This window comes from Protopterus annectens, chromosome 1.part1 (genome assembly GCF_019279795.1).
Source record: "Protopterus annectens isolate FY-2018-M chromosome 1.part1, PAN1.0, whole genome shotgun sequence".
Classification (NCBI taxonomy): Eukaryota; Metazoa; Chordata; order Ceratodontiformes; family Protopteridae; genus Protopterus; species Protopterus annectens.
The window spans coordinates 1,402,729,131-1,402,753,557 of NC_056726.1; the positions used below are offsets into that span (position 1 = coordinate 1,402,729,131).

The 24,427-nt window shown below is 42.5% G+C and overlaps 1 protein-coding gene across 1 annotated transcript in view; it reads left to right on the forward strand.

Moving 5' to 3' along the window:
* The window catches only part of LOC122810682 (histidine triad nucleotide-binding protein 3-like), a 436,167-nt gene that overhangs the window by 372,540 nt on the left and 39,200 nt on the right, over positions 1–24,427 (forward strand). Inside the window, exon 4 of the mRNA XM_044082255.1 lies at positions 22,767–22,893. Within this exon, the coding sequence (XP_043938190.1) occupies positions 22,767–22,893 (127 nt within the window). The remainder of the gene's footprint in view (positions 1–22,766; positions 22,894–24,427) is intronic.

A 24,427-nucleotide genomic window follows, 5' to 3' on the forward strand; every position in this document is an offset into this window, starting at 1 on the left:
ATTCCAGCTAGCTGTGCTGGCACAAATCATACATCTACTGCCCTACTTCTTCTGGCATGGCTGGCAGTACAGCCTGTCGTCACACCTCTCTCCCCTTTGTAAACTGAAGCTAGTTTATCAAGTGACCCTTGAGAAACGTGGCTTGAGAGAAATAAGCCTATCTGAGAATGTTACCACATTCCCTGTCTTGAGAGCCCATCTTTGTTGGCATTGCTGACCTCACTGTGGTGTTATACTGTCATGTCATATACCTCCAATCCTAAGCTCCACCTTAACAACTTGGCATTTTGCTGGCTGGCTCTATGTAGCCATGTTAAGGGATTGAGGTCTATACCTACAGTGAATTTCCTTCTATACAGATAAGACTAAAGTTTCTGCAATGCCCCTGCTATGGCTAGACATTCCTTTTCTACAGCTGCATAACACTCCTCCCTGGGTTAGAGTCTACTGCTGAGATATGCCAGTGGGTGCTCTCTTCCCCTCTGAGGAAACCTGGCTAAGGACAGCCCACACCCCATGGTTTGAAGCATCCACCTGCACAACAAATTATTTGCTGTAATCTGGACTGGCTAACACATGGGGTCCTCCCAAAGCTCCTTTAAGGTTCTGGAATGCCTCCTCACATGCTGTGGTTGACACTACCTTATCTGGCCTGTTTTTCCTTGTCATGTTTGTGAGGGGAGCAGCTATTGTACTATAATTAGGAACAAACTTTCTGTAGTACCCCGCTGTCCCTAAGAATGCCCTCACCTGCTTTATGGTAACTGGGATAGGCCATGCCTGAATGGCTTCCACTTTGGCAGGTTCTGGACTGATCTTCCCACTCCCCACTCTATGTCCCAGGTAGGAGACCTCTGTTCTGTCCACCTGACACTTCTGGACTTAATGGTCAACCCTGCCCTTTGCACTCTGCCCAGCACCTCCGTGACATGCTGAAGGTGCTGTTGTCAGGAATTGCTGTAGATGGCAATATCATCCAGGTAAGCAAGTTCATAATCTTTTGCTCCTACTAGGATACGATCTACCAGTCTCTTGGAAAGTCGCTGGGGCATCTTTTATCCCAAAGGGCATCTTTGTGAACTCATACAAGCTGAAAGGAATCACAAAGGCTGACATCTCCCCAGCATTGGGAGTCAAGGGCACCTGCCAGTAGCTGTTGGTCAGATCAGTAGTGGTCAGATACTTAGCCCCACCAGCTTCATCTGTCCTAGGCATGGGTTAGGCATCTGACTCTGTGACTGTTTATTCTTCTGTAGTCCACACAGACCCTGGTGCTGCCATCCTTCTTTGGTACCGGCACCACTGGGGAGGCCCAGGGAATGCTGGACTCCTGGATTACTCCCAGTTCTAACATCTCCTGTATCTCCACCCCCCCCCCCGAGTCTATCTGACTCACTCAGGCATCCTGTAAGAGGCCTTATTGATAGGCCTTTGGGGCTGTGTATCCACATGGTGCTGCACCAGGTGGGTGCACCCTGGTTTCCCAGTGAACATGTCCCCAAACTCCTGTAATACTGCTTGGTTTTCACAAACCTGGGGGGAGGGGTAACTGCTGGGACATTGCTACCCCTTTCACTGAGGTGTCAGTCCGAGCCTCACTGAGGAGATCGGTCACCAGATCCCACCCTCAGACTCCTCCTGCCATCTACTGCAGATACTCAGCATAAGGGCCTCCCTGTCATGGTAAGACTTCATAATTTTAACATGGTACAATTTGTGCTTTGCCTCCTGACTAGCAGCTCTACCATGTAGTTAACATCACTGACCTCCCTTATCACTTTGAAAGGTCCCTCCCAAGCTACCTGCAGCTTATTGTGTCTGACAGGAATGAGCACCATCACCTGCTGTTCCACAGCATACTCTCTGGCTCAAGCATTCGCGTCATGACAGACCTTTTACTGCTGTTGGGCTCCTGCCAGGTTCCCCTGGGCCAAGCCCATGAGCTCCCTAAGCCTTATCGTGAGGTTTAGGATATATACTACAACAGACCCCTTGTGGGATTCACACTCACTCTCCCACTCATCATGAATCAAATCTAGAGGTTCCCTCACCCTGTGCCCATACAGCAACTCAAAGGGTAAAAACCCTGTGGATTCCTGGGGTACCTCTCTGTAAGCAAACAGCAGATGGGGCAACTATTTGTCCCACTCTTTTTTAAACTGGTCTGCAAATGCCCATAGCATAGTCTTTAGTGTAGAGTTTAACTTCTCCACAAGACAATTAGTCCAGGGATGGTAGGGGGTTGTCTTTAGTTGCTTGCTCCCACAGACAGGCCAGCAGGTCTGACATGAAATTGACACCTCTGTCACAGTATTTCTACTGGGAAAGTACTCTGCTGAAAAGCATTTGCCACTTTCTCTGCCTTGATGGAGGACAGAGCCACCACCTTAGGGTATCTAGTAACATAATCCACTACCAAAAGGATATACTTCTTCCCTGTGGAACTTGGGGTACTCGGAAGCCCCACATTATCCATAGATACCCTCTGAAATGGCTCCTCAGTCACAGGCAAAGGCATCAAAGGAGCTTTAAGCCTTGTAATGTAAGGTCTGAGAGCTGAGCCTGTTTCAACTCTATCTTTGCAACTTTTCCTAGCTCCCCTTCCACAGGAAGTCTGGTATCTTGACAGCGGTGCTACACTGTCAGCCTGGGTACTACCACTCACCTCTGCCCTTGCGTTCACCCTGTCCAAAGGAATATCAATACCTACCAGCAGCTGTGGCTTATCTTCAGGCTCACTGATACAGGATAGTTCCTGCCGTGAATTAGCCACATCACCAGTCCTGGCTTCAGTGTGTAGTCTGTCTGGGACTCTCTCAGGCTACCAGACCCACATGCCTGTCTCCAAGCCTGACTGTGTGTCACTGCATTATCAAAATCATTCCCTATCAAGACATCTGCAAGGATATCCTCAAACACACCTTGTTTGCTTCTCTTTCGACCCTCCAAGTCAAGGTGAACACTGGCCAAAGGCATTTGAAATGGGCTAGACCATGGTTTTCTGTTAGTAACCAGGGAGATAAGTTGAAGCCATCTAATAAGTATGACAAAAAACCCAAGGTAATGCTATGTTATAGTAACAGTGTGTGGGATATGTGATATTATTAAGCAAAACTGGAAGATACTTAGAAGTGACAATCACTTGAAGGATATTTTAGATGAGAAACCTAGATTTACCTTCAAGCGAAATAGTAATATAAAAGACATGTTATGCATAGAACCTGGTTTAAAAAATAAGAAGGCTAACAGGGTTTCTTTTGCACACATGAGAACAGGGACTTTTCCCTGTAGCCATTGTAAAGCATGTTCAAATGTGAATGTTTTTAATTATTTTATACATCCTGTCACAAACAAAAAATACACATTTGATTTTTATGCAGATTGCCATACAGAGAATGTGGTTTACTTGGTATGCTGAAAGTCATGTCCGAGATTTTATGTTGGAAAAACTAATTGTAAGTTAAAAGCAAGCATACTGCATCATTTGTCATCTATTAGATAGAAGGATAAACATAATGCATTGTACCAGCATGTTCATAGGTTCATAGGTAGGTACTAGGCTATCTGCCCGAGGGTATTTATAAGCCTAGTCAGAGTGTGTCAGCTTTCTCCACCCCATTGATTAATTAAATGAGCCTCTGTCAAGAAGAGCTAATGAAGTGATCTCAGGGATGTGTATTTTCTGTTACCCATCCACTCGTCAAGGCTTCTCTTGAAGAGTGTTAGAGAGGGGCTCTGCCTAATGTAGTTAGGAATTTTGTCCCAAAGCATGGGGAGTCTCTGTGACAGGAATCTATCCCTCCAGCATGTTTTATTTATTGTTGTGGAGAGGTTTAGCTCACTAGAGCGAGTGGCTCGCAGTGACTTGGATTTCTTTAGGTGGAGCATGTCCATCAATTCTGAGTTGGACATGGCTTTGTAAGTCAGGCAGAGATCACCTTTGAGTAAGCAATATGAGACTGAGTACAACTGGAGTTTTTCCAGTCGGGCTGCATAGGACATATGTTTGAGGCCAGTAATCCTCTTGGTGAGGTACTTTTGTGGTCTTTCCAGCTGTTGGAAGTGTCTTGTGAGGTACATCCCAAATGGGGCATTGTACTCTATGATAGGTCTGATGAGTGATGAGTACATGGGCACTATAACCTCTTTATTTCTAGATGCGAACCCTTTAGTAATTAGATGGGCTACATAGAAGGATTTCCTAACAACTTTGGCAATTGTCAAAGGAGAGATTACTGTCTACCTGGGTTCCCAGATCTCTTATTACCTCTTCTGTATTAAGGGGGCTGCCACCTATGTGATAATTCATGGATGTTTTGTTTTTCCCAAACGGGATGACTATGCATTTTTTGGCATTTAGCTTGAGACCATGACTTTGACACCAGGTGTCCATCTATGTAAGGCCCTTTTGGAGAATGTCCGTGTCAGCTGGAGAGTGAATTATGGCTCCCAGTTTGCAGTCATCGGCAAACTCGGTTAGCCATAGTCCTCCTGTGTTTGCCTGTACTTCTGAGAAGTATATGCCGAACATTAGGGGTTCCAGGACCGAGCCCTGTGGGTCACCACTTGTGACTGGTTTAGAGTCGGACCTGGAGCCCACTATTCTAACCGTGCGAGTTCTGTCTGTAAGCCAGTTGGCAACCCATCTTGTGAAGTAGGGGTTTATGTTCAGGTTAGTGAGTTTTTCTATAATTCCAGAGTGTGGAATGGTGTCAAAAGCCTTGGTGAGGTCAGGGTAGGCTGTGTGAACTACCTTCCCCTCATCTGTGGCCCTGGTGACTGTCTCGAAGAAGTCAACCAGGTTTAGTAGGCATGATCTGCCCTTAACAAAGCTGAACTGGGTCGGGTCAAGTGTTTGGAGGTTCCCAATATCTTTGTTAATGAGTTCCATGATGATGCGCTCCATAACCTTGCAGACCAGGCTAGTCAGGCTTATGGGGTGATAGTTACCAGGGTCAGTTGTGGCCCCTCCTTTGTGGAGCGGAATAACCATTGCTGTGCGCCATTCTGTGGTCACGTAGCCTGTGGAGAGGCTGAGGTTGAACAGTGTGTTTATGTGGGGAGTTAGTTCGTTCTGTAGTTCGTGCAAGATGCAGCCTGGGACACCATCTGGCCCCATTGACGCTGTGCTTTTGGCTTTTGAAAGGGCTGTTTTCACCTGTGCGTCTGTGATTGCTGAGACACTACACTTTTCCGGTATTGTTGTGGGCCCTTTTGGGGGTGAGAAGGGGGTGAAGTTTGCACTGAATATATCTTCCAGGATGTTGGCAATGTTTCCAGTTTTCCATATCATACTTTTGTTTTTATTGTTCTCCATGTTGCACAGATGAAAAGGGGTGGGGGGCATTGTCAATGATACAGAGTATGCAGAGTTAAGATGGATCATACAGTTGGCTGCTGACAACCCACCTGGGTTTAATAGTTCTGTACCTTTAAAACCAGCCTTAAAGAAAAGGCGGGTCAAGTATAGAAAGTAATTGGTAGCTTTTAGAAATGTTTTAATATTTAAAGACTGTCATGATTATGTGAAGTTTGTCTGATGAAGGTTTTTTAACCTGAAAGCACTTACGTTTTATAATAAAAGATTACGGCCAGTTTGGACTCTGTTTCATTTGTTTTTGGATTTGTGCTTATGAGTATTCTGATGCAGAGGAATGCATTCCTTCAGCCTCTCCACCCGAGGACTTCTCCTTTGTTTGAGGAAACCCTTCATACTTTAAGGGAGCATTTCCAATGGGAATGTCAGGACTACCCTCAGTCTAAAAACAGACTCAGAGAATTTTTAGATCTTCCACAGCTCAGACCCCTGGCCATTCCTCCTGTCCTGGATGCTGTGGATGATGTTTTCATGGAATCTAGTTTGACTCCTTACACCCTCCCTCCTGCTCCCAGGAAACCTGACAGGTATTACAGAGTCCCTGACTCTCACAAATTTCTTTTCAAAAATCCTACTGCTGACCATGAGGTAATTTCTCAAGGGCCTAAAGTAATTAAATCAACTTCTGCTAAGAATCCCACCCCCTCAGATAAGGATTCCTGAACACTTGACAGATGGGGTAAAAAAGTATACACCTCTGCTACTCTTGCTGTCAGAGCACTAAATTGTCAGTTCCATATGCTAAAATTTCAGCAACATACCATGGAACTCCTCAAACAAAAAATATCATCCTTTCCTGCTTGTGCAGAATATAAAGAGTTACAAGAGTTAATGCATTCTGCAAGTCAAGTAACTAAGCACACCTTACACTGTGGTTTTGATGCTCTAGAAGCTTCTTGCAGGGCAGCAGTCACCGGTTCTTTCCTTCGAAGGCATGCTTGGTTTAAAGAACAACCCTTGCCAGACCATGTCAAATCGAAATTATTGGATGCACCCTTGCACAAAAACAACTTATTTGGCACCAAGGCATAGGAGATCTTAAAAAAGATGGAAGAAAAAGCCCTACGCAGACTGTCTCAAAAAACTCCAGCTTTACTCCATCGCATATCGCCTACTCAGAGGCGATCTCTGCCTAACATACAAAGCTATGTCAAACCCAGAGGTGTTGGATATGCTCCACTTAAAGAAATCCCAATCCCTCCGAGCTACACGCTCTAGGGACCTAAACCTTGTCACCACAATAAACAGAACATGCTGGAGGGATAGATTCCTGTCCCAGAGACTTCCCATACTCTGGAACAGACTACCTATCTATGTCAAACAGAGCTCCTCATTAGCACTCTTCAAGAACAATCTTAATGATTGGATGGGAAATAGGAAATTCACCCCAGGGATCACTTTTGTGGCTCTGCTCAACAGGGGCACAGGAAAATAATTTTCTTGGGTGGCGAAAGCCAGGGTACATTTTTGACTAGGCTTATATTGGCCCTAGGGCCAATAGCCTAGTACCTACCTATGAACCTAAATCTATGCAATCAGTTAAGGATTTCCTACAGGTCCAGCCACCCAGGTTCAGTAGGCATTGCCCCTCCAAGCAGTGGCCTTTCCTGCCCCCTCCAGGTCAGTTCAGCCTAGGCTTTGGGGAAGCAGACCCCCCCATCCCCCAGACAACAGCTATAGGGAATGCAGTGATCAAAGCAATGGAGTTCCTCCACTTCAAAACCAGGGAATGCAAAGCCACCCCCTCATGGTAAGTATTCACAATGACTCTCCACTTCCACCCCCTCCATCTGCCCACCTGCACTTGCCCCTCAGAGGAAAGCTCTCCTTCCATGCAAGCACCTGGGCCACCATTACCAATGACCGCTGGGTCCTCAACATAGTGTCCCAGGGCTACAAATTTTCTTTTCACACTCCCCCATCCCCAAAAGGGTTACCAGATCTTCCTCCAAACCAGTGGGCAGAGGCCAAAAAGCAAGTCTTTTCCCTGCTCTCTGTGAGGGCAATAGAACACGTTCCTGCAGAACAGATAGTGCAAGGTTTCTACTCCAGGCTCTTCCTGGTACCCAGAAAAGAAGGCACCTGATGCCCCATCCTCGATCTATCCATTCTAAACACATTCCTGGTGATACCAAAATTCAAAATGCTCACCCTCCAGCAACTGCTACCTATGATCTCCAAGAAAGCTTGGTTATCCACCCTAGACCTAAAAGAGGCCTACTTCCACATTCCAATCAGGGAATCATGCAGGAAATATCTATGTTTCAGGTCAGGTTCTCTGTGCTTCCCTTTGGCTTATCTACTGCTCCCAGAGTTTTCACAAAATATCTGGCTCCCGCCATTTCTTTTTGCAGACAAAGAAATATACAAATTTAGCCATACTTAGATGACTGCCTAATTCAGGCAGATAGTCAGGAAAAGCTGCTCAAGCACCTGGCCTTTGTAAAGTCCCTACTGACCTCCCTAGGGTACACTATCAATGAAAAGAAATCCAAACTACTACCCACCAAAAGGATTATATTCCTGGGAGCAAGCCTGGACACAGCATCCCAGATGGCATTCCTTACACCAGAAAAGCAAACTTAGCTGACAGCCTACTTCTCTGAACTAGCCACCAGACCCCAGTTATCTGCAAGGAAAATCATGCAAGCCCTGGGGTTCATGGCATCTTGCATTCTACTCATTCCATATGCCAGACTGCATATGAGGAAACTTCAATGGTACCTAAAAAGCCTTTGGTGTCAACACACTGAAGACCTGGAAACTTTTATACCAATGATACGTTGCCTAAGGAAAGATTTTTTTTGGTGGACAGCAGCATGCTACCACAACAAGGGACTTCCTTTCTCACCAGCCCCCGCTGCCAAGACCCTCACCACAGATGCATCAGACTATGCCTGGGGTGCACACCTGGACAGCAGGTACATACAGGGTCAATGGAGTCCTCAGCAAATACATCTGCACATCAACCAAAAAGAGATGTTAGCTGTCCAGCATGCATTGACAACTTTCAGGCCCCTTCCCTCCCCAGGGGGTTCTCCTGATCAAAACAGACACCACTGTGATGTGGTACATCAACAAGCAGGGAGGGACTCACTCCTACCCTCTATGCAGGCTCGTCATGACCCTTTGGCACACAGCCTCAGCCATGCAGCTACACTTGTTAGCACAGTTCCTGCCAGGCTCTCTAAACTCTCTGACAGACAACTTAAGCAGAAATCTTCTGGACCCACATGAGTGGCAGCTAGACCAAAGAACCTTCACCCTAATTACTCAGAAATGGGGCACCCCAAAGGTCGACCTCTTTGCTTCCCACTCCAACCATCAGCTCAGCAAGTTCTGCACCAGGGAGCCTCACTGCAGAGCCTGGAAAGTGGATGCCCTATCCTTCCCTGGGTCAGCCTCTCGGCCTATGCATTTCCCCCACTACCTCTCATTACCAGGGTACTGCTCAAAATAAGGGAGGAAAAACCGAGGATAATTCTGATTGCTCCAGACTGGCCTCACCAGCACTGGTACCCACTGCTGCACAACCTGTCCCCACTGCCACCATGGCATCTCCTTCAGATCCCAACCCTCCTGACCCAAAGGGAAGGAGAATTCATGCATCCCCATTTGCAGACCCTCAACTTGGCAGCCTGGCTTATTCCCTGACCACTGATCAAGCTGCCAATCTCAGTAAACAGGTTCTAGATGTTATATGTGAAGCTAGACACCCTAACACTAGAAAGTATTATGCTGACAAATGGAAAAGGTTCTGCACCTGGATGCAGGATAAGGGAGCTGATACTTCACAGCCCTCCCTACCTCTCATCCTGGATTACCTAGCTGACCTGCTACACAGTGGTCTCTCCTTTCCCTCTATTAAAATTCATGCCTCTGCTATCTCTGCTCATTTCAACACTGAGCACCTGCTTTTCTCATACCCTCTCATCAAACAGTTCCTAAGAGGGGCTAGCAACTTGAGGCCACCTAGAAGAGCACCTACCCCAGCTTGGGACCTAAACTTTGTGTTGGAAAAGCTCACCCTGCCCCCCTTTGAACCAGCATCTTCAGCAGAGTTAAAGTTTCTATCCTGGAAAATATCCTTGCTTCTGGCCATCACTTCAGCCAGAAGAGTATCCGAGCTACAAGCAACCATGGCTGTAGAGCCCTTCATCATCTTCCATGCTGACAGGGTGGCCCTCAGGATTAACCCATCCTTCATGCCCAAAGTAGTGTCCAGTGTGGCTCTCAACCAATCCATTCATTTGCCCACCTTTTCTCTAACCCACAAAATAAGGGGGAGAGGATCCTGCACTCTCTAGATGTGCACAGACAGCTCAGATTCTATCTAGATAGGACTAAATCATTCAGAAAGAGTGGTCAATTGCTAGTCAGCTTTGCTGCAGGGCAGAGGGCAAAGCCATATCCAAACAAACCATTTCCAAATGGATAGTACACTGCATCCATTTCTGTTACAAGACACACGAGAAACCTCCCCCTAAGGGACTCAGGACTCACTCTACCAGAGCAGCCTCCACCTCTCCAGCTTTCCTCAGATGAGTCCCCACCAGGGACATCCTGGAGGCTGCTACGTGGACATTTGTTCTCACCTTCAGCAAGCATTACCACCTGCCTATCTTCTCTAAATCCAAGGCAGGCTTTGCCACTGCAGTATTGCAGGGCATCCTAGCCAGCCCCTAGTCTTCTTGACTGACTCCACCCTTTTCCTCAGCTTTGGGAATTAACCCAAATGTGATGACTGCAACAGTGAAACACGAAGAACATAGTACAGTTGTGTACACTTACCATAAATGTAGATGTTCGAGTGTATTCACTGTTACAGTCCTGCTTTCCCTCCCTCCATCCCCCTTTTTTCTTCTCTCTCTCTCTTTCCTTACAAGGAACATTTTGGTATTTACTTTCTACTGGTTGGGTTCTTCCACCACATCCTGCCTCCCACTTGGGGGCTCCTGACAAGGCAAGAAAAACTGATGTAATGGGGTCGGCTGCCTTACTTTATACTACTGACGACCTGACGTCAGTCCTGAAGTGACAGCAACCGAGGCAGAAATACTAAGCCTCTGGTATTCGGGTCGGCCGAGGGCTACCCTGGCAGGGATAACCCAAATGTGATGACTGCAACAGTGAATACACTCGAACATCTACATTTATAGTAAGTGTACACAACTGTACTTTATGTAGAATAGATTCACTACTACCACTCCTAATACTACTAATAATAATACCCATTTGTTAACCAGGTAGGCCTCACTGGGCACACTGTCCCTTTTCAGGGGTGACCAGGGAGAGTGTCTGGTTAAGTGATTTGCTCAAAGTTACGTAATAGGCAAATCAGTCCTTGTTTTAGGAACAAGTTATTAATATCAGCAATATTCTAATACTAGTAGTAATACTAATATGTCATGAATGGTAGGTCCTGCATTAGGGGACAAAGTAGTGTCAGCAAGCTGGTATGATCTGATGGTCACCTACAGTGAAACAATCATTGTTTGATGTACAGAGCTGGAATTATTGAAGAGAATTTACAAAAAATTATGAAAACGTGCTACTTCAAGTTAAAATAGACAGTAAAATGTGACATGTAATCTGAAGACATCCACTGATGTGTTTGAGGCAGAAGTTATTAATATTAACAATATTCCACTATTAAGGCTAATATTGCTGGGAAAAATGTTTGGGGAGGCAGTGAATGCAATAGTAATTAGAAGACTAAGACTCCAGGAGACCATTAAAGAGCATAGCCCAAATTTCCAGGTACCCCAGAGCAGTTGCTCCTTAAGTGACTTGCTCAGAGTCACATAGTAGGCAAATTGAAGCTGAGGGGAATCAATCCTTGGGTTCAGGATGCAGCTCATTAGCAGTTCATAGCTTTAATCCTCTGCACTAACTACCAGATATTTCATAGGTAGGTACTAAGCTGTTGACCCTAGGGCCTATATAAGCCTAGCCTAAAAGGTACCGTGGCTTTCGCCACCCAAGAAAATTATTTTCATGTGTCCCTGTTGAGCAGAGCCACAGAAGTGATCCCCGGGGTGAATTTCCTATTTCCCATCCAGTCATCAAGATTTTTCTTAAAGAGTGCTAATGAGGAGCTTTGTTTGATATAGATAGTTTGTTCCAGAGTATGGGAAGTCTCTGGGACAGGAGTCTATCCCTCCAGCATGTTCCGTTTATTGTGGTGACAAGGTTTAGGTCCCTAGAGCGTGTAGCTCGGAGGGATTGGGATTTCTTTAAGTGGAGCATGTCCAACAGCTCTGGGTTTGACATAGCTTTGTATGTTAGGCAGACATCGCCTCTGAGTAGGCGATATGCAATGGAGTAAAGCTGGAATTTTTTGAGACGGTCTGCGTAGGGCATTTGTTTGAGGCCAGTAATCCTCTTTCTAAGGTATTTCTGTGGCTTTTCCAGTTGTTGTAGATGTCTTGTGAGGTACATACCAAAAGGGGCATTGTACTCTGTACTGGGTCTAATGAGTAAAGAGTAGAGGGGAACAATTACCTCTTTTTTCCTGGATGAGAAACCTTTTGTGATGAGGTGTGCCACATAGAAGAATTTCCTGACTACTCTGGCGATGTGATTATCAAAGGAGAGACTACTGTCCACCTGTGCCCCAAGGTATCTTATCATACATTCGGTGTTAAGTAGAATACCACCTATGTGGTAGTTCATGGATACCGAGTTTTTACCAAAGGGGATGACAGTGTACTTTTTGGCATTGAGTTTGAGGCCATGGCTTTGACACCAGGCATCTGTCTTAGTGAGGCCCATTTTAGGATGTCCACATCATTAGGACTTTCGATTATGGCTCCTAGTTTGCAGTCATTTGTGATCTTTGTTAGCCAAAGACCTTCTGTGTTAGCCTGCACTTCAGAGAAGTAGATATCAAACAGGAGAGGACCCAAGACTGAACCCTGTGGTACTCCACTTGTCACTGGTCTGAAGTCGGATTTGGAGTCTGCTACTTTCACAGTGTGGGTTCTTTCAGTGAGCCAGTTGGCAACCCATCTTGTGATATAGGGATTTTTACCTAGTTTAGTGAGTTTATCTATAATTCCAGAGTGGGGGATGGTGTCGAAAGCCTTGGCGAGATCAAGATAATGTGTGTGAACCACCTTACCCTCTTCTTCGGCTTTGGTGACTGCTTCAAAGAAGTCTATCGGGTTTAGGAGACATGATCTGCCATTTACAAACCCGAACTGGGTGGGATCCAGAGTTTGGAGATTACCAATGTCTTTGTTTATAAGTTCAATGATGATACGTTCCATGGCCTTGCACACCAGGCTCGTCAGGCTAATGGGGCTGTAGTTCCCAGGGTCCGTGGTGGCTCCCCCTTTTTGGAGCGGGATAACCGTCGCTGTGCACCATTCATTGGGCACAAAGCCTGAGGTGAGGCTATGATTGAACATGGTACTTAAGTGGGGTGCCAGTTCGTTCTGTAGTTCATGTAGAATGCAGCCTGGGATGTTGTCAGGTCCCATGGATGCTGTGTTCTTGGCTTTGGAGAGAGTGTTTTTTAACTGTACAGCCGTGATTACAGGAACTTTGCATTCTTCCCGTATAGAGATGGGCACATTAGGGGGTGAGAAGGGGGTAAAGTTCACACTGAACCTATCTGCCAGCATGTTGGCAATATCAGTTGGTTCTGTATATTTAGTGCTATTGTGCTGTAACTCAGAGCAGATCTGAGTGTTGCCATTGAGATTCTTGACATAGCTATAGAATGCTTTGTGGCTGTCTTTAGAATCAGTGGCGATTTTGTTTTCGTAACTAGCTTTGGAGGATTTTATGACTGATCTCAGCTTCTTACTGAGGCTGACCAGGGAGTTCCTCCAGTCATGGGATTTTACTCTTTTTTTTTTGCAGCAGTTTCTTTCTTCTGTTGTAGAGTTTGTTTTTGGCAGGGGACCACCAGATTGGCTTCCTTTTTTTGGAGGATAGCATCTTGGTTCTGTTAGGGATAGCACGATCCATGCACTCGTGTAAGTGCTTATAAAGTGCATTTGTGTAGGATTCAACAGTCATACCTCTATTGTCTGTCTGCATGGGTGTCATGAAATTTCCCACTTCTGTCTTGAGAAACGTGAAGTTGGCTTTGGAGAAATTTTTTACGGTGGTTTCCCTAATGGGGGTTGGGGGTGGGATGTGGATGTCTAGGGCGATTAGCTTGTGGTCGGATCTGACCAACGAGGAATTGACCTCTGATGTGGAACACCGGTCGCCCATGTTGGTAATGACCAGATCTAGGATATTGCTGCCCCTGGCGGGGGTGTGGATAAGTTGATCCAAAGCATTGGAATTTATGAATTCCAGAAAACATTGAGCAAAAGAGTTGGTACATGAGTAGTTTTCCCAGTTAATGGTGGGGTAGTTGAAATTGCCCATTATTAGGGTGTTGGGTTGTACTGCAATATTTTCCGGTTTATCAAGAATTGAGGAGTGGGAATCCTGGGGCATGGTGGGGGATCTGTAGCAAGCTACAATTTGGATTGCGAGCTTGCCCAGAGTTAGATGCACTTGGATAATCTCGGCTGCATTATGATGAGCAACTCCTTAATGAATATGGACATGCCTCCGCCTTTCGTGTTTCAGTCCAGGTTAGGTGACTGAAAGGTGTGGTGTGAATTATAGCCTGGTAATGCATGGGTACTCTCTGGAGCCTTGAACCAGGTGTCTGTCACTGCACAGATGTTGATGTCCTCCATTATAAGGAGTCTCGAGTGAGTGCATTTTGAGGTTTAGACTTCTAGTATTTAGTAGCATTACCCACAGATTTTGCTTGCTTGTACCTGTCATGGTGGTAAATTTGTCATTTGAACCTTGCCTAAAAAAGGCACTATAGAGGTGGCAGAGCCTTAGCCAGTATCCAGAAACCCAAGGGTGACAGGTGCAGGCCATCTCTGGCAAAGCATCGTGGTATGTCGATCATGTCATCCCAGGCAGACAGATACTGGATTCTCTTAGACTGACACCAGAAGCTTAGCCAATTGTTGAAGTCAGTCATTCTGTCCTTGTACTGTGGTATCATTCTGGGTGATGGCAGGATGCTACTCAGGGCTTCTCAAGACAGAAGTGGGAAATTCCATGACACCCATGCAGACAGACAATATCGGAGAGCTCCTCCATATCTCTTTTCATGTAGTCCAGGGAGGTACGTCTCAGGTCATTCACACCAACATGGACAATGACAGAGTCATATTTGTACTTGTTGTAGAGTGAACTGAGTGCTTGCGTTATATGGTGGATCCTGGCACCCGACAGGCAGCTGACAGTAACTTTCTCCTTGTTTAGCCTGGTGAGTGGAACATCAGTGTGCCTGACTTTAGTAAGTCATAAATGGAGTGTAATAATGTAATTTGAGGGAGAAACCATACATAGGTTCATAGGTAGGTACTAAGCTATCTGCCCGAGGGCATTTATAAGCCTAGCCAGAGTGTGTTGGCTTTCGCCGCCCTATTGATTAATTAACTGATCCTCTGTCAAGCAGAGCCAATGAAGTGATCCCAGGGGTGTACTTTCTGTTACCCATCCACTCGTCAAGGCTTCTCTTGAAGAGTGTTAGTGAGGGGCTCTGCCTAATGTAGTTAGGAATTTTGTTTGCAGTACGTGCTAGAAAGCAAATGACAGTAAACACACTTGGACAAGAGAACACAGTAAAAAAATATAGCTTGTCTGGCTGGGAGCTTGGCCTGTAAAGAAACCAGCCAGCATGTTTATATGTTAGCATGCTGTGGGTTCAACTCCACATAGGGGAGGCATATCATTATGTTGGGGTGGTGCATTCGACAAAATGGTTAAATTCTTTATAGACACAAGGTACAGGGTTTGATTCTGACCTCTAGTTATTAGCTGAGCTTAAAAGGACCCTTCATGCAGTTACCTCAATAGTCATGTATGAACCTATGATGGGATAGTATGCAGGCCAATATGATGAAGTAAAATTGAATTATGGGTTGGGGGTTGGCATAATGGCTAAGGTGTTTACCTTGCAAACACAGGGTACAGAGTTTGTTTCTCAACTTTATGAAACATGGCTGGGCATAAAAAAGGCCCCCAGAGTCATTAGATTAGTAATTACATATGAACCTAGAAACCTATTTGAGGTGCAATGTATTAATATTAATATTAACATTATTCTAATATTGACACTAGTATCTCAACAAAAGTAGGAAGAAATTAGGAAGATGATGGCGTCTGCATATTGGCAGTATATGGTAGGTACCTTCAGTGAAAATATCAATGTGAGACGTACAGGACTTGAGTTAATAAAGTGTATTTGTTAAAGGGTATGAAAAATTATAAATAATTTGCATATTTACATTACTAAAAAAAAAGGAGTGTAGTGAACTTGATGGTATTATAGTAAAAAAAGGATTTGGCTTTGTTTTTCGGTGGGAGTATTATTTTGATATTTCCATTTTGGTCTTGGCTTTCTGCATAATACAGTCTGTTCATATTAAAGGTGAATACTAACATGATTAAAATATCCCAAGTCCTGTTTCCAGTCCACATATGCTCTCTGTTCTCCACTTCTGAGCTATAAAGCTAAGCAGATATAGAATGCTTCAGAGAAAGCAAATTTGAATGTTGTGTGTGTTATAAAAGCAGTAATGCCTGACTGGATGGATGTTATCAGTGGAGAGCACAGAAGGTGTCCTGAGGCCTAACGCTGCAGGCAGGGAGCACCACCACCCCTGGAAGGTCCATTATTTTTGTAATAACATCCTCCTGATTATGGGCTACCTATTAAATTGTTTTATATTTTTTTAAATACATATACATTTTTATGAACCTTTCATGTAAAAGGATAATGAGGGAAACGTACTCACAAGCAAGGAGAGTGTGTTGAGCAGATGGAAAGAGTACTTTGAGGGGCTGATGAATGAAGAGAATGAGAGGGAGAGAAGGTTGGATGACGTGCGGATAGTGAATCATGAAGTGCAGTGGATTAGCAAGTAGGAAGTAAGGATAGCTATGACGAGGATGAAGAATGGAAAGGCTATTGGTCCATGTGACATACCTGTGGAAGCATGGAGGTGTTTAGGTGAAATGGCAATGGAGTTTTTAACTAGATTGTTTAATGAAATCTTGGAAAGTGAGAGGATGCCTGAGGAATGGAGAAAAAGTGTTTTGGTACCGATTTTTAAGAATAAGATTGATGTGCAGAGCTGTAGTAACTACAGAGGGATTAATTTGATCAGTCACAGCATGATGTTATGGGAAAGACTAGTGAAAGCTAGGTTAAGAAGGGAGGTCATGATTGGTGATCAGCAGTATGGTTTCCTGCCAGGAAAGAGCACTACAGATGCGATGTTTGCTCTGAGATTGTTGATGGAGAAGTACAGAGAAGGTCAGAAGGAGATGCATTGTGTCTTTGTGGACTTAGAGAAAGCATATGACAGGGTGCCTAGAGAGGAGTTGTGGTATTGTATGAAGAAGTCGGGAGTGTCAGAGAAGTATGTAAGAGAAGTACAGGATATGTACGAGGGTAGTGTGACAGCGGTGAGATCTGCAGTGGGAGTAACAGATGCGTTTAAGGTGGAGGTGGGATTACATCAAGGATCAGCTCTGAGCCCTTTCTTATTTGCAATGGTGATGGGCAGGTTGACAGACGAGATCAGACAGGAGTCCCCATGGACTATGATGTTTACAGATGACATTGTGATCTGTAGTGAGAGTAGGGAACAGGTGGAGGAGACCCTGGAGAGGTGGAGATATGCTCTAGAGAGAAGAGGAATGAAGGTCAGCAGGACTAAGAATATATGTGTATGAGTGAGAGGGAGGATAGAGGAATGGTGAGGATGCAGGGAGTAGAGGTGGCAAAGGTGGATGAGTTTAAATACTTGGGATCAGCAGTTCTGAGTAATGGTGAGTGTGGAAGAGAGGTGAAGAAGAGAGTACAGGCAGGATGGAGTGGGTGGAGAAGAGTGCAGGAGTGATTTGTGACAGACGAGTACCAGTAAGAGTGAAAAGGAAGGTCTACAAGAGGGTAGTGAGACTAGCTATGTTATATGGGTTGGAGACAGTGGCATTGACAAAAAGGCAGGAGTCAGAGCTGGACGTGGCAGAGTTAATGATGTTAAGATTTACACTGGGTGTGACGAGGCTGGACAGGATTAGGAATAAGTATATTAGAGGGTCAGCCCAGGTTGGAAGGTTTGGAGACAAAGCCAGAGAGGCAAGATTACATTGGTTTGGACATGTGCTGAGGAGGGATGTAGAGTATATTGGGCAAAAGATGCTAAGGATGAAGCTGCCAGGTAACAGGAAAAGAGGAAGGCCTAAGATAAGGTCTATGGATGTGGTGAGAGAGGACGTGCAGATGGTTGGTGTGGCAGAGCAAGATGCAGAGGACAGGAAGAAATGGAAACAGATAATCTGCTGTGGAGACCGCTAATGGGAACAGCCGAAAGAAGATGAAGAAGATGTAAAATAGTTCCTCTGCCTAATGTTGCAAACCTTTCAGACCACTTGTAACATAAGTAATTGCTTTTGGTGGAAGTGTTTTACATCCAAAATATATATAAAATATAGTCATTCACCATATGCACGCTCTTCCTATTGAGACGCTAAAGACACTCCATCCGCTTCAAAATGCAAATTCCAATAGACTGACAATCCACTGCTACCAGAAATGTTGACAAACCAGTCCAGATATAAAACCAAAACGTTTTTATTTCAGAACGACAAAGAGTGAGCGCTTTCGCCAATAGGCTTCTTCAGACTTATAAAATAGCACTCATATGCCACAGTTTAAATACATATTCCTTTGCAATGATTGGTTAAACACCATTTCAAGTTGATTAATTATTCATTTAACTTTTAGAATGAATGTAACTTAACCAAATATATAAATGAAAATGAAAACTGCTGTCATTAAAACCACATATAAATATGTACCTAGGTTAAGTTATATATATAAAAAACATCTCACTACTTTAATAAAAATATTCATACTAATATATAAACATTTATTAAAACATATATAGATATAATAGAAGCAAAACAGAACAACAAAAGTTCACATACATAACCTTAACCTAAAATTAATTATTTAGGTCTGAAGATCCTTCTGTTTTTCAAAATTGGTTTAATTTGAACTTTATCGTTCAAACCTGGTGGTTCATCAGCTTTCAGCCTGATTATCCATCTCACTTCGCATTCAAGGGTCAAATTAATAACATCGCCCCCTCTGAAGTTGGTATGTACACAATGAAGTACATTAAATTTGAATGTATGTTGTGGTCCTAATGCTTGGTGATGTTTGGCTAAGGCATTCACTTCTGAGCCTGTCCTTATATGATAGTTATGTTCTCTGATGCGGTCTTTCAGAGCCCTATTGGTCTTACCTACATAAAATGATGGACATGTAACACATCTTGCCAGGTAGACCACATTATTACTATTACAATCAGTTCCAGTATTGAAGTAAAACTTATAGTTTGTAACTGGATGAATAAATATAGTTTCTTTATTAATGGAACCACAATGATTACATGCACCGCATGGCAGTGTATTCCTATCTTTATTGACCACCACTTGTTTAAAGTTCACCTTTTTAGGTTTACATAACAGCCTTTTCAAATAGGTTTATTTTTAAAGGCAAAACAGGGCTTAGGTCCTACCATTTTACCAATTTCCCTATCGGATGATAAAATATCCCAATGTTTACTATATAATTCTTTGACAGTTTTAGTATCCCTAGTATAGGTCATGACCGGTCTTACTATCTCTTTGGATAGTTGTGGGGATGTTTCAAAGTCTTCATACCATTCTGAAAAATAAGGTTTAGCTATTGATGTACGTAGCCCATTAACCTCAGAAATCACCATCTCAATTATTTCTGCATCATACCCTCTTTCAATAAACCTCATTCTCAGCTGTTCTACCTCAATCTCATATCTATGATCCAAGGGGTTGTACCTAGAAGCTCTTAAAAACTGACTCTTCATGATGTTATAAAAAACATGGTGTGGGTGCATGCTATTCCTTTGGAGCAGCGTGTTCCTATAACATAATTTTCTATGGATAGACGTATTCAATGCTCCATTCTCTAGCCTAGATACTTCTACGTCTAAATATGAAATCCTAGTATCTGAATAATTCAACGTGAACTTTAAGAAGTTAGTGGACGTATTTATATAGTCCACAAATGTTCTCAGTGTCTCTACGTCACCCAGCCAAAAGAAAAACAGGTCATCCACAAATCTACGGTACAACCCAACATGCTCCTTAAAGAGATGGGAATGGAACAAAAACTCATCTTCCCAAGCTGCCATGACTAGGTTGGCGTAGCTATTGGCACAAGAAGTGCCCATAGCTACGCCATCCTTTTGAAGGTAAATATCCTCTCCAAAGATAAACACGTTGTTACACAATATAGTTTCAAGGTATAGTGCTATTAAGTCAATCTTCGTTGTCAGAAAATCTGAATGTCGAGATAGGTAAGTCCTTATGTAATGAATGCCCAAATCGTTAGGTATCATTGTGAACAAGCTGACCACATCCAATGTCACTAATATATACTCAACATTATCATCCATTATCATCCAAATCTTTTGTATATGCATACAAATCCAGTAAAAACTGTTTACTATCCTTAAGTATGGTTTTATTCATATCTACTAGCGGTCTCAGAGTTGTTTCCGTGTAGATAGATAATGGTTCAGTAACCCAACCCTGACCAGCTACAATAGGTCTCATCGGTGGATTAGTGCAAGATTTGTGTATCTTCGGCAGACCCTGAATAATAGGTAACACAGGGTTATCTACTTTAAGGTAATTGTATAACTCATCAGTTATACTTGAAGACATAATCAGATCATCTAATGTATAATAAACATCAAATACCTTCTGTTTAACTCCTTCCATATCAATCTTAAGATAAAATTTATCATCACTTAAGAGATGTAACATTCTATCATTATAATCAACTAGATCCATCAAAACGATAGGACCGCCCTTATCGGCAGGTCTAATTGCTAGAGTAGTATCATTCTTCAAACCATTCAGTGCACATCTTTGTTTGTAATTCAAATTCTTGCCATGTCCCTTGTGTTGGTGGGTTAAAAAATAATCATGTATATTACTTTCCAGCATTCTACCAAACACATCCAACGCTGGATCTAGCTGTGGTATAAACGTGCTATTAGTACGAAACCTAGGTGGGTTACTACTATTGTCATTTGGGCCAAAATCTAACTTAAGTTGCAAATTCCTGGTAAATAATTTGGTATTAATGATCGAATCTACTACATCATCCCTACCTGAAGGTATAAAGCTCAAGCCTTTATTTAACACCTGCTGTTCAGCTACGTTCAAAATTTTACTCGACAGGTTTACTATTAACGAGGTATCCTCTCCCACATCTTTTTTAAGGTGGGTCCCTGGTAATCCTCAATCGACCCCTTTCTTTTGTGCCTTCCCCTGCTGGCTGATCTTCTTCTTTCTGGGCCTTGGCCCTGTACTATGGGGAAAGGGGTATTACCCATTTCTTTCTGTACTATAATAGTGTTACTCCCTGTTAACATTTTAGGTCTCACTACTGCTTCCGTGGCAGCAGTTACATCATTGCTAAAGTTCCTTAAGTTACTACCACCTTCAATGTAATTTTGTTGTATTAATGGATTTTCCATAATATCATCTGATGGTGGGTTAACAATAACCCTTTGAGGTGAAGCAAGTACTGTTTCTGCCAAAGGTAATTGCTTATTAACAAAAGTCGATGATATCCTTGTTTCATCGTTTCCATGTCTTTCACTATTACTAAAAGAATTATAATTAGTAGGAGCATTAGTTAAAGGCTTCCAAGCTGAGGCTGTATTAATAGGTACATAATTACGTCTGTATTTAAAATTGTTAACATCATCATTACTAGCTTGTTCCCTAGGCTACATAAACACATGGTTATTCTTAAAATCTCTAACATCCCTGGTTATTTTCACTTTCTTTTGTTCTATTAAACGTTTCTCAAATAACATTACATCGTCAAGTACTCTTTCAATTTTGATATTCAAACCAGCATTCACATAAACTGTGGCATATGAGTGCTATTTTATAAGTCTGAAGAAGCCTATTGGCGAAAGCGCTCACTCTTTGTCGTTCTGAAATAAAAACGTTTTGGTTTTATATCTGGACTGGTTTGTCAACATTTCTGGTAGCAGTGGATTGTCAGTCTATTGGAATTTGCATTTTGAAGCGGATGGGAGTGTCTTTAGCGTCTCAATAGGAAGAGCGTGCATATGGTGAATGACTATATTTTTTATTTTTGCATTGACACGCTGTTCCTAGGCTCCGTTTGTGTGCTGTGCCTCTTTTTGTTGTATTACAAAATATATATAAGTTATGTAAATAATGTCCCCACAAACACACTGATGCAGTGGCACAAACAGACAGACTTGCACACCTGTAGATAGAAACACACGCACACATCCAGCAATTACAGCTACTTTTTTGACTAAGCACACTTCAGATGTCTTTTTGTGATCAATTGAATGAAGGTTCATACAGTGCAAAGCATTGAAAATGTTTGATTTCTTTTGTAAATCGGTGAAAATTACTGTCAGTCAGGGAAGCCAGACATTATAGTTTTACACTTTCTACTGTTCAAAAAATACATGTCAATGGACAACCCCTTCCTCCATTTCATCATTTAGTGAGTTATGCTTATGTTTAAAATTTGTCCCTAACTTTAGGTCTTATTTGCTCATATATCTGGTTGTAAAAGAATTTGTGATAAAAAAGTTGAGATATGCTCTGAGTCTCTCACTTGCTCTGTGTCTCTTCTTTTTCTCGCTCATTTGCTCACTGAATTGTTGCCTGTCCTTTCTTTCAGATGCGTGCACACACGCACACACACACAAGCACACACATGCACACACACAAAAGTATTACTTTTTTTAGTATTACTTTTTGTTTTTTTGATTTTTATTCTCACTAAACAGTAAAGCCACATTTAACAAACGTAAAAAAGATTGTGGCTGTATTATTTGTTGCAGTCTGTGCTTCATAGCAGTTTAATATATTTACAGTGAAATGGAGGACTTTTTTTTATTGAGCAGTAGCTGTACATTAGTAACCTGTTGCAGAATGTTTGTCCTCCATTAGGGCATTGATTTATCCATTACCTAGCCAAAGTTAGTGCAGTGTGAAGCAGTATGCCACCTCTCGTAAACTGAACTAATGCAAGTAGTTTAGTCATTGTTTTTCACTGTATTGCTCTTCTTTGGGCCTCTACATATTATTGCTCTTTATTTTTTCTTTCTCTGTATGTTATTTAGTAGAGTAAGCTTTTTAACAAATAATTAAAAAAATGTATCAAAATCCATGTGTTTGTCTGTGTATGTCATCTCACTTTATTAACCATTTTAACTGGACTTCTTTTCAGATTGGGCTTTCACTGGCCACCATTCTGCTCAATAAGCCATTTGCATCTTCATGTTTTGGCCCCTGCTAGCCAACTTGGGTTCCTCTCGAGACTGATATATCGAATCAATTCATATTGGTTTATCACGGTATGTGCATAATTGCATTACCTTTTGATAACTAAAATAATTTGAATGCGTTATATTTTGTATTCAGATCATGTTTGGGAAAGATTTCCATTTGTTTCTTGCAGTTAGAATATGTATTCTGAAAAGACATGAGTGCTACATTTATTTTGGTTTTTATTAGTTTACTGGCTGAAAAGGTGCCTTTCACACCAGCGTGGAGCTGCAGTTTGTTATAGAGATGCATAACCTTCTAAGTATTGCAGGGGGACTAACAGAAGCACCTAATAACTTTTAAGTGTTTGTTTAGTACATTCTAGATAGAAGGATATTGAACTAGATGACTGATTTGAGCTACTGTTACTATGCAGTATGTTTGACAAGAGTTGTAGAGGTAATAGATCATATTCCTCCAGGTAACTATGACTTCATATTTTTGTCTTTACATGGACAGGACAATGCATGGTATTTTTTATTATTTTCTAATTTTCAGTAGTAATTCATGGTAATGTCAGCAGTACTATGTTCCCTTCAGTTTATTTTCCCAAAGTAGTGGATATAACACTATCTGCATTTAACACCATGTGGCCACTGGAGAATGGCAGTAGGCATGGCAGTATAAAAGCAGATATCCCTTATAGCCCATTAGCCTTTTAGGTTATATTATTTTATTTATTTTATTTTATTTTATTTTACATTTGTTGACCGGGCTAGTCTGGCTGGATACGTGTCCATTTTCAGCAGAGGCCCGAGGAGAAAAGCTCCACTATATACTAGAAGGTAACATAAAAATAGTACAACGGAATGCAAAATTATAAGCATGATAAGAAAATTAGTCCAATGTAGTATAGTAATGATACTAAAGCAAATTGACAATAGCTATAATTAGCAAACTTAAATGAAACTATAATTAGCAAACTTAATAAAGCTATAGTTATAACATAGAGAGATGATTTATGTTTGCAAATTCTTTGCTGTAGTAGGAATAGTACAGCCATAAAAGAAAGAAAGTAGTAAATTACATAAGAGTCTTTAGGTATTTGCAGTATTAACAATTGTTATAATCGTTTTGTGCCAGGGCAATATATTAAGAGGCAGATTAGCATAGCTGGGAGCAACCTATACATTTGGGGGGGATAACAGTTTGCAGAGGTAAAGTAGTATATAAGTGGATAGTAGATAGTTGCAGAAGAGGGGTAGTATTAGTGATAGGGACAAGCATAGAGGTAAATGGAGAGAAATGAGAAGAGGGTTGGATGCTCAGGTCAGTCAGGGTTTGAGCAGGGGCATAGCCAGTGAGACACAAAATAGTTCCTCAGTTGTTTCCTGAAAAGTTGAGAAGAGCCTAGAGAGGTCAGTTCTGTGGGAAGTTTATTCCAGTATGAGCCAATGGCGTTTGTAAACAAGGAGTCACCAGCTTTGTTGTGTGATTTGAGAGTGGCAACTAGTAGTTTGTTGGCTGAACGAAGGGAAGTAAGATTCCTGTAAGGGACAACAAGGTTATTTAGTATGGGTGTATTAGAAGGGTAGTTGAGGATTTTATAGGTGATAATTAATT